Genomic DNA, 12,654 nt, shown 5'->3' on the forward strand with positions numbered 1-12,654 from the left:
GTAGGCGGGGAATGGGTCTGCCTTGCCACTTTACAGAGGAGCACACTGAAGCTCCAGCAGGTGCGCTGCTTGCCCAGGCTCTCGCAGTGAGTGACGAGCAGGGCTAGGACTCCGAGCCCAGGGCTCCTTTTGCTGTAGTAGCAGCAGCATGTGCTGCTGTTGAGATGCGAGGCTGAGCTGTGGGCAGGAGAGGGCCTGCTGGCTGCAGTGTGAGGAGTTTGGGTGAGGGGAGAAGAACCCCTGGCATCACCACCTGTGCCAGGGCTGCTCAGGCAGCTAAGAGTCTTCTCTTGCTTGGCCCCCTGCTCGGCGCTCACCCCAGCTGGCCCGCCGCGGGAGCCGGGGGTGCTGGATCTAGGCTTCCGTGCATGGCTTTTATGGTATCTCTGCTGAAATGTGGGGGGAGCGTATCCTCAAGACTTCCTAACAGGAATCGTATTCTTTTTTGTCTTTCTTTCAGTCAAGCCATCTCAAAGTCCAAGCTCAGGTCAGTATCTTCTTTCTGTACTTAAGCCTGTGTGGGTTTTTTATGTGCAGACTTCCGAATTTTACATAGAGTTGCCCTAGACTTGGTGTTTCACTCTGTGGGCGCTAACATTCATGTAGAAGATCAATCTGCCCAGTAAACAGTAAGTACCTGCCTTGGAGAACAGTGTAGTAGGTGCCAAAGATCTCCCCCTCCAAAACAGGCAGACCAATAAGATGCAGCAATGAACAACGTTGTGCCCACTAATCAACCCTTTACATCCCCTCCCAGCGTCCTTTGTCTAAGAGAGATACTTCCTGTCACTTCTCTGCTTAAAGCTTTTCCATGGAAGGAAGTTCAGGAGGTCTTCTGAGTTGCTCATAATGTTCTCTTTCTTGCTCTGGGTGCAGGTTACACAGTCTGTTGGTAAAAACTCGTTGAACTGTATACCAATGGTTTGATACTTTTCCATATAAGTATTATTTTTCAGTTAGAAATAGTGTTTTACCACTATATACAAAACTTAACTTGTATGATTCTGTTCATAGGATTCCGGATGACACAAAATAATAGAGAAAGAGAACGAATCAGTGGTTTCTGGGACTGGGGTGAGCAGAGTGGATTTACTGCAAAGTGCCATGAAGGAACTTTACTGAGTGATGGAAATATTCTACATCTAGATTGTGGTTACAAACTGTAGAACTAAATAGAGTAAATTTTACCATATGTGAATTAGATCTCAGTAAACCTGACTTAAAAAAAAAGGGACTTCCCTGGCGGTCCAGCAGTTAAGACTCCGCACTCCCAATGCAGGGGACACAGGTTCAATCCCTGGTCAGGGAACTAAGATCCCACATGCTGTGGGGCGCGGCCAAAAAAAGAAAAGAAAGAAAAAAAATTAAAAGCCCTTTCATGGACTTCCTGTTGCCAGAGGGCATTTAAATTCCTTCATAATTTGGCCCCCAGCTCACCAAAACATGGTCTCATGTTTTGACACCCTTCCCAGACTCTGCACTTTGTTATTCTGGACTGCTTTCAAGCCATCAAATGTACCACACCCGTTCTTCCCATCCAAGTCTCTTTGAGGGAGCTGAGTGGAGTGCCCTGCCCTCTCCCCCCGGCTAACTCTTACTCAGCTATCGAGAGCCAGCCCAGACCTCAGCTTTTTGAAGAAGCCTTCCCCGACTCTTCCAAAGATCCCTTGCAGCTCCCTTCTCTTTGCTCCTGTACCCAGTACCGTGGGTGTAACACTTGGTGTGGATTTATAATTACCTGCCACAGCCCGGTATACTGTTCAAGGACAGGGGCCATGGACCATGCCTTCACCTCCACGTGCCTAGTACAGGGTTTGTGGGGATGAGACGGTCCCCTAGATTTGGGAGACATCTGTGACTTGTCACTGCAGCGTGAATAGACCCACCAAGGCTGGATCTTGTTCAGGACACCTTGCTTATGTGTACTGAATTACACATCACAGGAGAAACCCAGTCTTGTGGGGACAGTTTTTAGTGTCCTCAGTGGACTTCTTCTATGCTGGTGATCATATTTCCAGCTGCCATTACCATCAGAAACCACATAGCAAGAGCAGTAACCAGATGCACCTTGCTTGTTCCAGGTCTTGCCAAAGAGCTGGCACAACTCTTTCTTTGGCCCCTGGGTTACAGTGTTCTTAGCAGATCGGTGCAGCTGAGTTGGCCAGGGCTACAGCCCTGGACACAGCCTGGAGATTCTTCTGACTCAAGCACCTAAAGGAAGCGCCCACCACCCCCCATCGTTGAGCACAGGCTGGACAGAGCTGACACTGCCACTCGGCCTGCCTTCCCTGGGACCCCCTTCACCAAGCCATCCTGTGGCAGGGAACGTTTCCTATAGGAAGACGGGCTAAGGGAAAGAATACTTTCTCTAATTACGTACTGCAGCTGCGAATTGGTAGAGGACACGCTACTTGTCTTTTTGGCTCAGCTCATTCTATTTGTATGGAAACATGATTCAATATTAGCTTTTCTCCTGAAGGTGTATTTTGAGCATCCCTAGTTAGAAAGGGCACCTGATGACTCAGGAGTACTCAACGTCGACAGCTCTCTCCGGCTCCAGAGGAACCTCCAGATTTAAGAAAGGACTGAAAGTTTCCCTAAAAGGAAAACTCGGGTTTGGGAGCACTTCGCTGCCTGGTAAATTCCACATGATGACTGAGGTGCTGCGAGAGATGTGTATGATAAGCTGGTCTCTCTGCCCTGAGAGCTCGGACAGATCCACGTGCCTCGAGGTGGGCACGTGAACTGCATATGTGTACGAACTCATGATTCTGTGAATATCTAGATTTCCTAACTGGTTTGAGGACTGCATATGACAGATGATGGGGTTATCTAAAGCCATAGGAAGGAAACTGATAGCATGATCAAGTCGACTGTGCTTTTAAAAGTTGCATTTTAAAACCAAAGTAATTTGTCTTACGAGGTCTGGTCATTTCTATGCCATTTGTTCTCATCTTTCCTCCCTGCACCCTGACCCCAGCTGGGACCTCCAGAGTGCAGTTACTCCTCAGTGATGTTGATCAGATGCTGCAGCTGTCATCCAGGGAGTGACGTTTGCTTCTCTTTCAGCCGACGCTGGCGCCGCTGGAACCGCTTCAATCGCAGAAGGTGTAGGGCTGCCGTGAAGTCCGTCACGTTTTACTGGCTGGTTATTGTCCTGGTGTTTCTCAACACCTTAACCATTTCCTCTGAGCACTACAACCAGCCTGACTGGTTGACACAGATTCAAGGTATAAGCAGAAGCCGTTCTCGTTCTGTTCCGAATAGGGGATCCCTGAGGCTGTCTGACTGCAGTCTAGTCTTTTCTGATGGACATAGGGTAGCATCCAGGACCGTTTCCGGTGAGCAGTAGCTTGGAAGGCGGCAGAACCAAGCACAGGGCGCACCTGGAGAGGGGGTGCGGTCTGCGCCACGTGGTGCGTGAAGCACCTCGAAGCTGATAACTCCAGAGCAGCTCGTTGTCTTAACCCTGTGACAACCTGGGCTCAAGGAATCAGGCAGCTGGAAGGGACCTCATCGTCCCTTCTCCCCGTCTCCACTGGAAGCTTTATTTTCCTCTGTAGTGTTCTTGGCAAGCGGTGGCTGTTCACCTACCTCCATTGCCCCAGCAGGGTGGTACGGGAGCTCATCCCGTTCTGAGTTCGACAGTTATGAGCCATTGTGAAGCCCTGCCTGACATCAGCTCAAATCTGTTTCTGTCTGACTCTCCAGCCTGCTGGGTGGCATTTCCTGAAGTGACCCTGATAGGCAACTGCTTCTTAGATCATGGCGCTGTAAGGAAGATCGGACAGATTTTTTTTTGTTACTGATTGAAACAAACAAACAAAAACCACGTGATGACCTCAATGCAGAATTGTAGGCTTTTAGGCCTCGAAAGTAGCAGAGATTATGTGGTAAACTGCCCCTCCCCACTTTACAGTCAGTGAAACTGAGGCCCAGAGAAACCGAGGAACTTCTCCAAGGGGCACACGTCTGGGTAGCAGCCAGAAGTAGGACCAGAGCCTGACAGACGAGCAGACCATAAGCGTTCTTGCCGCATTTCTGTAACTGGGGCGAGAGCAAAGACAAGGGCAGAGGTTCTTGGGGCACTTCTGGCAGCGGCTGGTGAGAGGGAGGCGGGGAGGGAGAGGTCAGAGCCACTCCCATGATGAGATCTCGAGGACGTGTGCCCCTTTGTCTTTCTAGATATCGCTAACAAAGTCCTCCTGGCTCTGTTCACCTGCGAGATGCTTGTAAAGATGTACAGCTTGGGTCTGCAGGCATATTTCGTCTCTCTTTTCAATCGGTTTGATTGCTTCGTGGTGTGTGGAGGAATCACTGAAACGATCTTGGTGGAACTGGAAATCATGTCTCCTCTGGGCATCTCTGTGTTTCGCTGTGTTCGGCTCCTGAGAATTTTCAAAGTGACCAGGTGAGGACGTGCGCATCTCACTGCAGGTGTTTTCTGAACGTGGGTGGTGGTCAGCCCTGTCCCCGCCTGGGGGACCTTCTGCTCCATCCCAGGTGGCGCTCTGGGCTCACCCGCTTGTCTTGACTTGCAGGCACTGGACCTCCCTGAGCAACTTGGTGGCATCCTTGTTAAACTCCATGAAGTCCATCGCTTCGCTGCTGCTGCTGCTTTTTCTCTTCATCATCATCTTTTCCTTGCTGGGGATGCAGCTGTTCGGCGGCAAGTTTAATTTTGACGAGACACAAACCAAGCGGAGCACCTTCGATAATTTCCCTCAAGCGCTTCTAACGGTGTTCCAGGTGGGTCCCCCGCCATCCTTTCCCTGGGCTGCACCTTAGGGGATGCCTTCCCATCTGTCCACGAATCAATAAGACAAAACACTCCATTGTTACTGTATTAGTGACCTCTGCCCTAATAACACTCTGATTCATTTCGTGCCACGTAAGTCATTTGTTTTGCATCTCACTCCCGACCTATGTGCTGTGATTTCACGTGTTTGTGAGACCACTAGTTGTATTCCGAAATAATCAACCAAAAATTTGTGTTTGATTGTATGAGGTTTCTGAGGTTCCTGTGACATAGGCTCTAAAATCCTCTTCTTGTCCTTTGCTAATTTTTGGCGGCAGGCAAGTTTTGTAATGCTGGTTATAATGGATTTATGCAGAGAAGTGACTTCTAAAGCCCTCGTGCCTTGGTGTATAGTCAGAGGAATCAGGGTGGTTGAAGAGTTGTGACAGCTTTCTGGCCCTTTGTTGTCCTCCCTCGTGTGATGTAATGAGGACACACAGACTCAGGATGTCTCTGCTGTTGGGACCTTTGCAGGCATCGGGCTGAGAAGGGAGCAGCAGTGTCAGAGGTTCACAGGTGGCCCTGCACGCAGAGGCCCAGCCTCTCCACCCCACCTGGCTGTAAGCTGAGGTGTCCCAAACCCCCACCTTGTGTATTGTGAGCTGAAGCCCTTCCTTAGAGCCTGGCAGGTAGATTTAAAAGACCCACCTGGGGCTTCCCTGGTGGCGCAGTGGTTGAGAGTCCACCTGCCGATGTGGGGGACGTGGGTTTGTGCCCCGGTCCGGAGGATCCCACATGCCACGGAGCAGCTGGGCCCGTGAGCCGTGGCCGCTGAGCCTGCGTGTCTGGAGCCTGTGCTCCACAACGGGAGAGGCCACAGCAGTGACAGGCCCACGTACCGCAAAAAAAAAGAAAAAAAAAAGACCCATCTGCCTGGGAATTCCCTGGCGGTCCAGTGGTTAGGACTCCGTGCTTCCACTGCAGGGAACGTGGGTTCCATCCCTGGCCGGGAAACTAAGATCCCACAAGCCACGCAGCGCCCTTGTTGCCCTCATCTGTCCTTGTTGCTTTTCACATGCGATGCCAGCAGCGAGTCCTGCGGGAGAGGGGGGGAAGGCCTGGCGGGAGGGGCAGTGGACATGGACGTCCCACGGTGGTTCCTCCAGTGCTCAGCTCTGTGACCTTGGAAAGTCACTCTTTTCTGAAAAATGAGAGCCTAGGGAATGATCTCTAAGGTTCTTTCCTGCTTGGACGTTTCGAAGTGAATGGAATTACTGTCACTGTTCTAGGCCTGGCCTATAGCAATAACGTATAATATAACTCAGTTTTAATTTTTGGCCACTGATGAGTCTTTTTTTTTTTTGTACTTTCAGAGAAACCTGCATGGTGGCAGGCAGTGGTTTTTGTAGTACGTGTGCACGGCACAGAATTCAAATGTTAAAAAAGCATATAAAGTGACAAGTCTTCCTCCCACCCAGCCACCGATTTCCCGTTGTCGGAGGCAACCACCGTTAAGCAGATTCTTCGGTGCTCTCCCAGTGTACTTTCTCAGATGTAAATAAACATAGCTACCTGCCTATCCACCTACAGATGGTAGCTCATCCTACGTGCTTTTTTTCATCTTTCCTTTTAACAACTAACATGTCCTTAAAAACCTTCTTTACTGGTCCGTAAAAAGCTGCCGCCGCCTTCTCAGTGCTGCTCTGTTTTGTGGTGTGGGTGTGCCAGGGTTCATGGGTCCAGTCCCCTGCTGATGCATATTCCACTGCGTCGCGTCTTGTCTGAGTGGATGACCTTGAAGACACACCATGGGGCACGTGTGTGACAGTAGGTCTGTAGGATAAATGCCCCCAAGTGGAATTGCTGGTTTAAAGGGTGTGTGTCCATTTTTCACTTTGACACCCTTGCCCAAGTATTGTCTTCAAGGCTGTGGTAGTTCATCCTCCGGTGATGGGGGTGGGGACCGCCCATTGCCTAACTCCCTTTCACCATAGTGAGTGTTCAGACGTTTTGATTACTGCCCGTCTGGTAGATGGAAATGGTATCTCATTGTAGTTTTAATTGATATTACTGTTGTCAGGAGTGATGTTGAATGTCTTCTCAGGTGGGCAGGAGCCAGTTATAGTTCCTTTTCTGTGAATTGCTTCGCCTTGTCAAACCATTTGCCAAATTTCTATTTGGTTGTACGGCCCGTTTTCTCTGGGTAGGTATATACGTGTTTAAATGCACAAAGGTCCTGGAGAGACACACCGACAGCATGCTCCTGGGGAGCGGGCCGAATGGGCTGGGGTGTCGTCAAAGGGTACACAAGCCTTACATGGAATGCTATTTTATTTTCACCAGAAGAGTTAACTCATGTATTTATGTGATTAAGCATAACACTTAAAAAACTATAGGATAACAGATGCGTTTGTTCAGTGCAAACTGAACTGTGAAAGGCAGGTTACACCAGGCACGGGCAGCCCCCAGGAGCTCTGGGAGAACCGTGGGAACCGTGAGTCCACCTGCCCGCTGATCCCAGTTTTGGCTTCTTAGATTCTGACAGGTGAAGACTGGAACGCTGTGATGTATGATGGCATTATGGCATACGGGGGCCCGTCGTCTTCGGGAATGATCGTCTGCATCTACTTCATCATCCTCTTCATTTGTGGTAACTGTATCCTTCAGCCTTCAGGCTGACCTGGGCCGCCTTGTTGTCCCTGTCGTGTTTGCTGTCTTCCTCTCTGAGTTTCCCCGTGGCGATGGTGGTAGCCGTGGTGGTGGGGAGGTGAGTGCCCTCACCTCACTCTTGTGCCCTCCTTCGCTGTTGCTAGGGCAGCACAGGAGAAGCAGAGTCTCAGCTAGGCTTTGAGGAATGAGAGCAGCCATGGGAGGGAGCCTGAGACGGCACGTGGGCTGCACCAGTGGCCACCCACTCGGCATGACGTCCCATCTCCTGTACAGGTCCCAAGGCGTAGCTTAGGACAAAGCCCTGTTTTTCTCTGTGCCATCACCCTTGAGGGTGTAGGGAGGAAAAATGTCCCTCTAGCTTCCAGGTTCTTTTGGCTGGCTTGTAATCAAATTGAGGTAAGACAGATTAAGAGGAGGAAAACAAATTTAATTTCATACAACATCCCTTGAGCTGTATCTTCTCTGGCTTGTTAGTGAATTTTCTTCAGGGTGGAAACCCCAGTGCAAACCTATGGGGACAATGCTTTGTTCTTCAGTGTATTATGTGGAAGTCCCTCTTTCAACACAGAGAAATGCTAGGAGTCTCTCATGCAACTCCAACAGCCCTGCTGCAGGGAACCACCCTACTCCCCCTGCCCGGCTGTCTGCATATGCCTCTTACTGCCTGTGGGTCCTGCTGGAGTTTGGGGTGGCATTTCTCCATCTTCCCAACTAGATGAGAAGCTTCTTGAGTCAGCGACCTCTTTTTGTATTCGCATGTCTCGTGGCTTACACCACAGGGTCATGCACACACAGCCCTTGGTCAGTGTTTGTTAAGTGAATGATCAGTATTTTCTTTTTCTGCTCTTCTCGTGATTAATTCTTTAGGCCACAGCCGTATACTGGTCTAATCTGCAGAGAAGTATTCCCTGGCCACTTTCCAGTTAGACATTGTGTTTTCTTTGTAGTATATGTGTCACTCTCTGAAATCCTTAAGTAGTTTATGTTCTGTCCCCCCCAGCTAGAATAGATGCTACTTGGGAGCTTGGACTCCAGTCTGTCCTGTGTCCTCCCATGTCCCCAGCACCCGGAACGGTGCCTGGCACATCAGAGGTGCTCGACAGATGTTTTCAAATAGATTCCACGGCACGCCACTGTTTAGGAGGGTCTGGTGGGTAATGCTTCTAAAAACAGATAATGGGTATTTGCTCTTGGAAACCACCTGTTACAAACTTGTAAGATTTTCCTGTGGTTTATTACTCTGCGTTTTCTTTCTACTACCTAAAAGAATCTAGTGTCATTGTAAGACTAGAGATGCAGTGTTTCTTCGTTGCAATCATTAGTAGGGATTCTCAGTGCAGTTATTCCCAGCACTAATTGTTTTCTGAGCCGTGATTACCCCACGTCTGTCAGAGGAGAGCTCGTGTTGCCAAGCCATCGCCAAGCCCAGGACAAACTGCTTCCCCAGGCTCATTGCTGCTCTGTTAAAAAATAATCCTACTGTATCAAAGGTGTTTTGAGAGCCTTCATAGAATCCACTCACACTTCTATCCTCTTTAAAGACTTGAATAGGTCGAGCATGACATCCCCTGGAAGGCTGCTCATTACCAGCGCCTTGTTAGGTTATGTTTGTGGACATGTTCAGCAACCTGCCTGAGAGTTCACATTGCGGAGGGTGTGTGGGGCCGTGCTGTGCCTCTCCTGTCTTGGGGTCCCTGGGCTCCCGTTGTCCTGCACGCAGGTGGCGGTACGTCAGCTAGAGGGAAGCATCAGTCAGAGAAGGGAGTTGTTTTGACCTATTTATTGCCCTCTGATCCCTGTGCTTCTCCAAAATGTACTTAACTGCTAACAAGTAAGAAACAGGCATCGTCTGATTTGGGAACATTATTCAGGATATTTTTTTGTCATTCAAGGAAACCACACATAGAACATTATAGTAAGAGCGAAAAACCTGATAACTTGTTCAGTCACCCAACTTTCTACTATTTGCAAAAATGAAATTCAACCACAATAGTCTAAGATACAGCCACCGGGCGACAATGCAGAGGAGTGGTCCAGCGCCATCGGGCAATAAGGCAGGCGTGCTGGAGTCAGTCAGTGTTTGTGAAATGAATGAATGAACGAGGTATTCACAGACTCGGAAGCCCATTTCAAATAAGAAAGGCTCTGGCTGCCTTGTGCGACGGGATCATCATTTGAATAATGTGTAGCCTTTGCAGGGTCTTATTTGGAAAGGACACCCCAGACAGATATGTTGTGGGTGTGAGTGTTTTAAAAGAAAGAAAACAAAATTCATAAAGCGAAACGCAAAATGCATAAAAACAACACGCTTATGTTATAGCTTGTTTTATGCGATGTGTGTCGTAGCCATAGACCCCTAGGTGTAGAGACACATGTGCACAAGCACATACATGCACACGCATGAAGGGGAATGTTGGCGTTTGTAGGTTTTCATGGGTTTCGGTGAATCTTAATTTTGTTTTTGGCCAGCTTATCTTCTACAGGTTCTAGTTCTTTTTGAAAAACAATGGGACTCTGGTCTCCTAGCTTTACCAAGTGAACATAGCACCAGGGGACAGTTACCTGTCAGCAGCCTCCTGAACACGGGGGCGTTTCATTGCCATTATTGACCGTGTGTAGCTGCGTTTAGAACCGTGCTGCCTCCTTAACATTTTCGAATTAGATATTCTACTGAACGTCTTCTTGGCCATCGCTGTAGACAACCTGGCAGATGCTGAAAGTTTGAATACTGCTCAGAAAGAGGAAGCTGAGGAAAAGGAAAGGAAGAAGATTGCCAGGTAACCCCATTTTCACCTGGGCGGTTTGCCGAGGGGTTTGCCCCGAGGAGCCGTTCGCAGGTGGGGCCTGCCGGGGCGCCCGGCTCCACAGCAGCTGCAGCTCCTGTGCTGCTGCTTTGTGGCGATCCTGGCTGGTCCTGTGAGGCCGACCAAAGAGGATGGACTCTTGGGCAGAACCCAGGCCCTCGGCTCTCATCCCCTCGGAGCTGAGAGCAGGAGTCACGCGTCCCCACGCTTAACGAATCACTGCAGTTAGTTTTGGCGTCATAAAATAAATGATGCGTTCAATGCTGATTAGCTCTTGGATGAGAATTTTAATAAGATGATCTGTGTAATGAATCCAGTGCAGTGAGGTGAACAGGAAGCTCTGGGTGTGGGTTGTGCTATGTTCTTGCTATTAGGGTTGTTTCCAATTAACTTCCGTCCATCACTGGGCCACTGTTGATTCAGAATCCTGATTAGCTTTCTTATACAAAGCAGTATGGTTACGTGGGTTTTTTTTGTTCTCTCCTCTTCTCTGTAGAAAAGAAAGCCTGGAAAATAAAAAGAACAACAAACCAGAAATCAACCAGATAGCCAACAGTGACAACAAGGTAGATGTTACTTACATTCTCCACTTTGTTTCAAAATGATTCCGTTGATATCACCGTAAATGTACCCTTTACACCGTGACAGTGTTGTGTGTGGTATTGTGGAGTAGTGGAAGTGTGGCACCCCGTCACAGACACTGGCTTTCCAGGGGTGTCTGAGTGAATTAAGGCGCTTAGCTGGTTGTTAACGGTATTTCACCAGAGAGCTGGTATGATGCATACTGAACTGGTCTGACCGCTTATTTTTTCTTGATTGGAATGATGTGGTCAGGCCTGACCTGTGTCAGTATCTTCTCAGTGGGGATTAAAATCAAGGATTGCTGAAAGATGTCTGTCCCCAGAGTGCGGGTGTCTCAGGATCAGAGGGTCTGGGCGCTTAAGGCCCTACTGTGAAACTTTGTGCACCGTGTCAGCTCTGGATTTTTCATTAATTTGTTCATTTATTCAGTGAGTCAGTAAATACTTTTTGAGTGGTGACTGTGTGTCAGATACTGAGGACCGGGAACGGCCAAGACCAGCGAGGTCCCTGCGTGCGTGGGGCTCTCAGTCTGGCGGGGTGGCAGGAATCCCTAAGGCAGTTCTCTTGTAGCGTGGGTGCCAGTGTTGGGAGAGGAAGAGGCGTGGGTGGGGCTGGCTGTCCCTGGCTGGGCAGGGGTTACACCAGTTTACTCCTCTTCTGCCCTCAGACCTTCTGTTTTCAGCAGAGTCACCATCTGGGGGCACCTGCTGTCCCGACACACTTACATACAGCACACACTCTGGAGACAGTTCCTCTGCCCCTTGCTGGACGGCAGGGTTGAGCCTTTACTCGCCCCTCTCAAGTACATTTAAGTTGGTCTCCGTTCCTCCCAAGACCTCTCTGTCTTCCCAGGTCACCATCGATGACTACCGAGAAGAGGATGAGGACAAAGACCCCTACCCGCCTTGTGATGTGCCAGGTATGTGGCGGAGGCCCGAGACAGGCTCTCAGCGCGTGAGCCACGTGTCTTTGCTCTCACTCTGATCAGCGGCTGAGTCTGCAGCTGGCTGGCCCAGCTGGGCGCACGCGGGGCTGCCGAGGCCGCCGAGGCCACGGGTGCAGTCCCCTCGTGGGCCGGTTAGCTCTGCTTTTCCTCGTGGTTGCAGGCGGCTCATGTAACCTAGGCTCCGGGGGGGTGGGGAGAGAACGTGCAGGTGGAGCAGGGCAAGCCCACACTGGGCTGGGGCATCTCTCTAGGAGACGGCCAGTTATCAACATTCACCTGATACTTCCACCTCGACTGGGGCTTTTACTGGCTGACATAGGAGGGACCGTGGAATCAGGGAGCCTGGGGACCTGTGTGTGCCTTGAAACCCCACACAGCTTTTCAGGCTGCAGCTGAGCACGGAGGTTGCTGGGGAAGCAGCAAGGTGCTGGGGGGATGGGCAGTGAGAATCCCACAGCTGCCACCTTCACCTTCCCTCAGACCTTAAACTGCTGGGGCCTCATTCCCACAGCTACGCATGCTCACCAGACGGCCGCTTCTCAACCCCTCCCCGCTCCCATATACTCTCCGTTCAGATTTGGAAGGGTTTTGATTAATGTAAGCTGGTAGACGATGTTAACGTTTAAGCCAAATATTCATGTGAAATTGAGGACGACCATGGAAACCCAAATGCAGTCTTTGTTTATTTCACGCCTAAAAAAAAAGTGTCTCCTTTAAAGTAGGTGAAGAGGAAGAGGAGGAGGAAGAGGATGAACCCGAGGTTCCTGCTGGACCCCGTCCTCGAAGAATGTCTGAGTTGAACATGAAAGAGAAAATCACCCCCATCCCCGAAGGGAGCGCTTTCTTCATTCTTAGCAAGACCAACCCGTAAATATCCCCTTTCTAGTTGCACGGCTGCCCCGTCTCCCCCAGGA

General features: G+C 49.9%; 1 protein-coding gene across 5 annotated transcripts in view; it reads left to right on the top strand.

Moving 5' to 3' along the window:
- Nucleotides 1–12,654, top strand: part of CACNA1D (calcium voltage-gated channel subunit alpha1 D) — a 322,500-nt gene that overhangs the window by 230,974 nt on the left and 78,872 nt on the right. For 4 of the 5 annotated variants that reach the window (XM_060022694.1, XM_060022695.1, XM_060022691.1 and 1 more), the window contains 9 exons: nucleotides 461–487; nucleotides 3,070–3,230; nucleotides 4,186–4,411; nucleotides 4,542–4,749; nucleotides 7,274–7,394; nucleotides 10,071–10,185; nucleotides 10,709–10,778; nucleotides 11,647–11,713; nucleotides 12,460–12,607. In XM_060022694.1, coding sequence (XP_059878677.1) covers nucleotides 461–487; nucleotides 3,070–3,230; nucleotides 4,186–4,411; nucleotides 4,542–4,749; nucleotides 7,274–7,394; nucleotides 10,071–10,185; nucleotides 10,709–10,778; nucleotides 11,647–11,713; nucleotides 12,460–12,607 — 1,143 coding nt within the window. The remainder of the gene's footprint in view (nucleotides 1–460; nucleotides 488–3,069; nucleotides 3,231–4,185; nucleotides 4,412–4,541; nucleotides 4,750–7,273; nucleotides 7,395–10,070; nucleotides 10,186–10,708; nucleotides 10,779–11,646; nucleotides 11,714–12,459; nucleotides 12,608–12,654) is intronic. The other variant, XM_060022692.1, reaches the window with a different exon arrangement.

Source organism: Delphinus delphis, chromosome 10, assembly GCF_949987515.2.
Source record: "Delphinus delphis chromosome 10, mDelDel1.2, whole genome shotgun sequence".
NCBI classification, from domain to species: domain Eukaryota; kingdom Metazoa; phylum Chordata; class Mammalia; order Artiodactyla; family Delphinidae; genus Delphinus; species Delphinus delphis.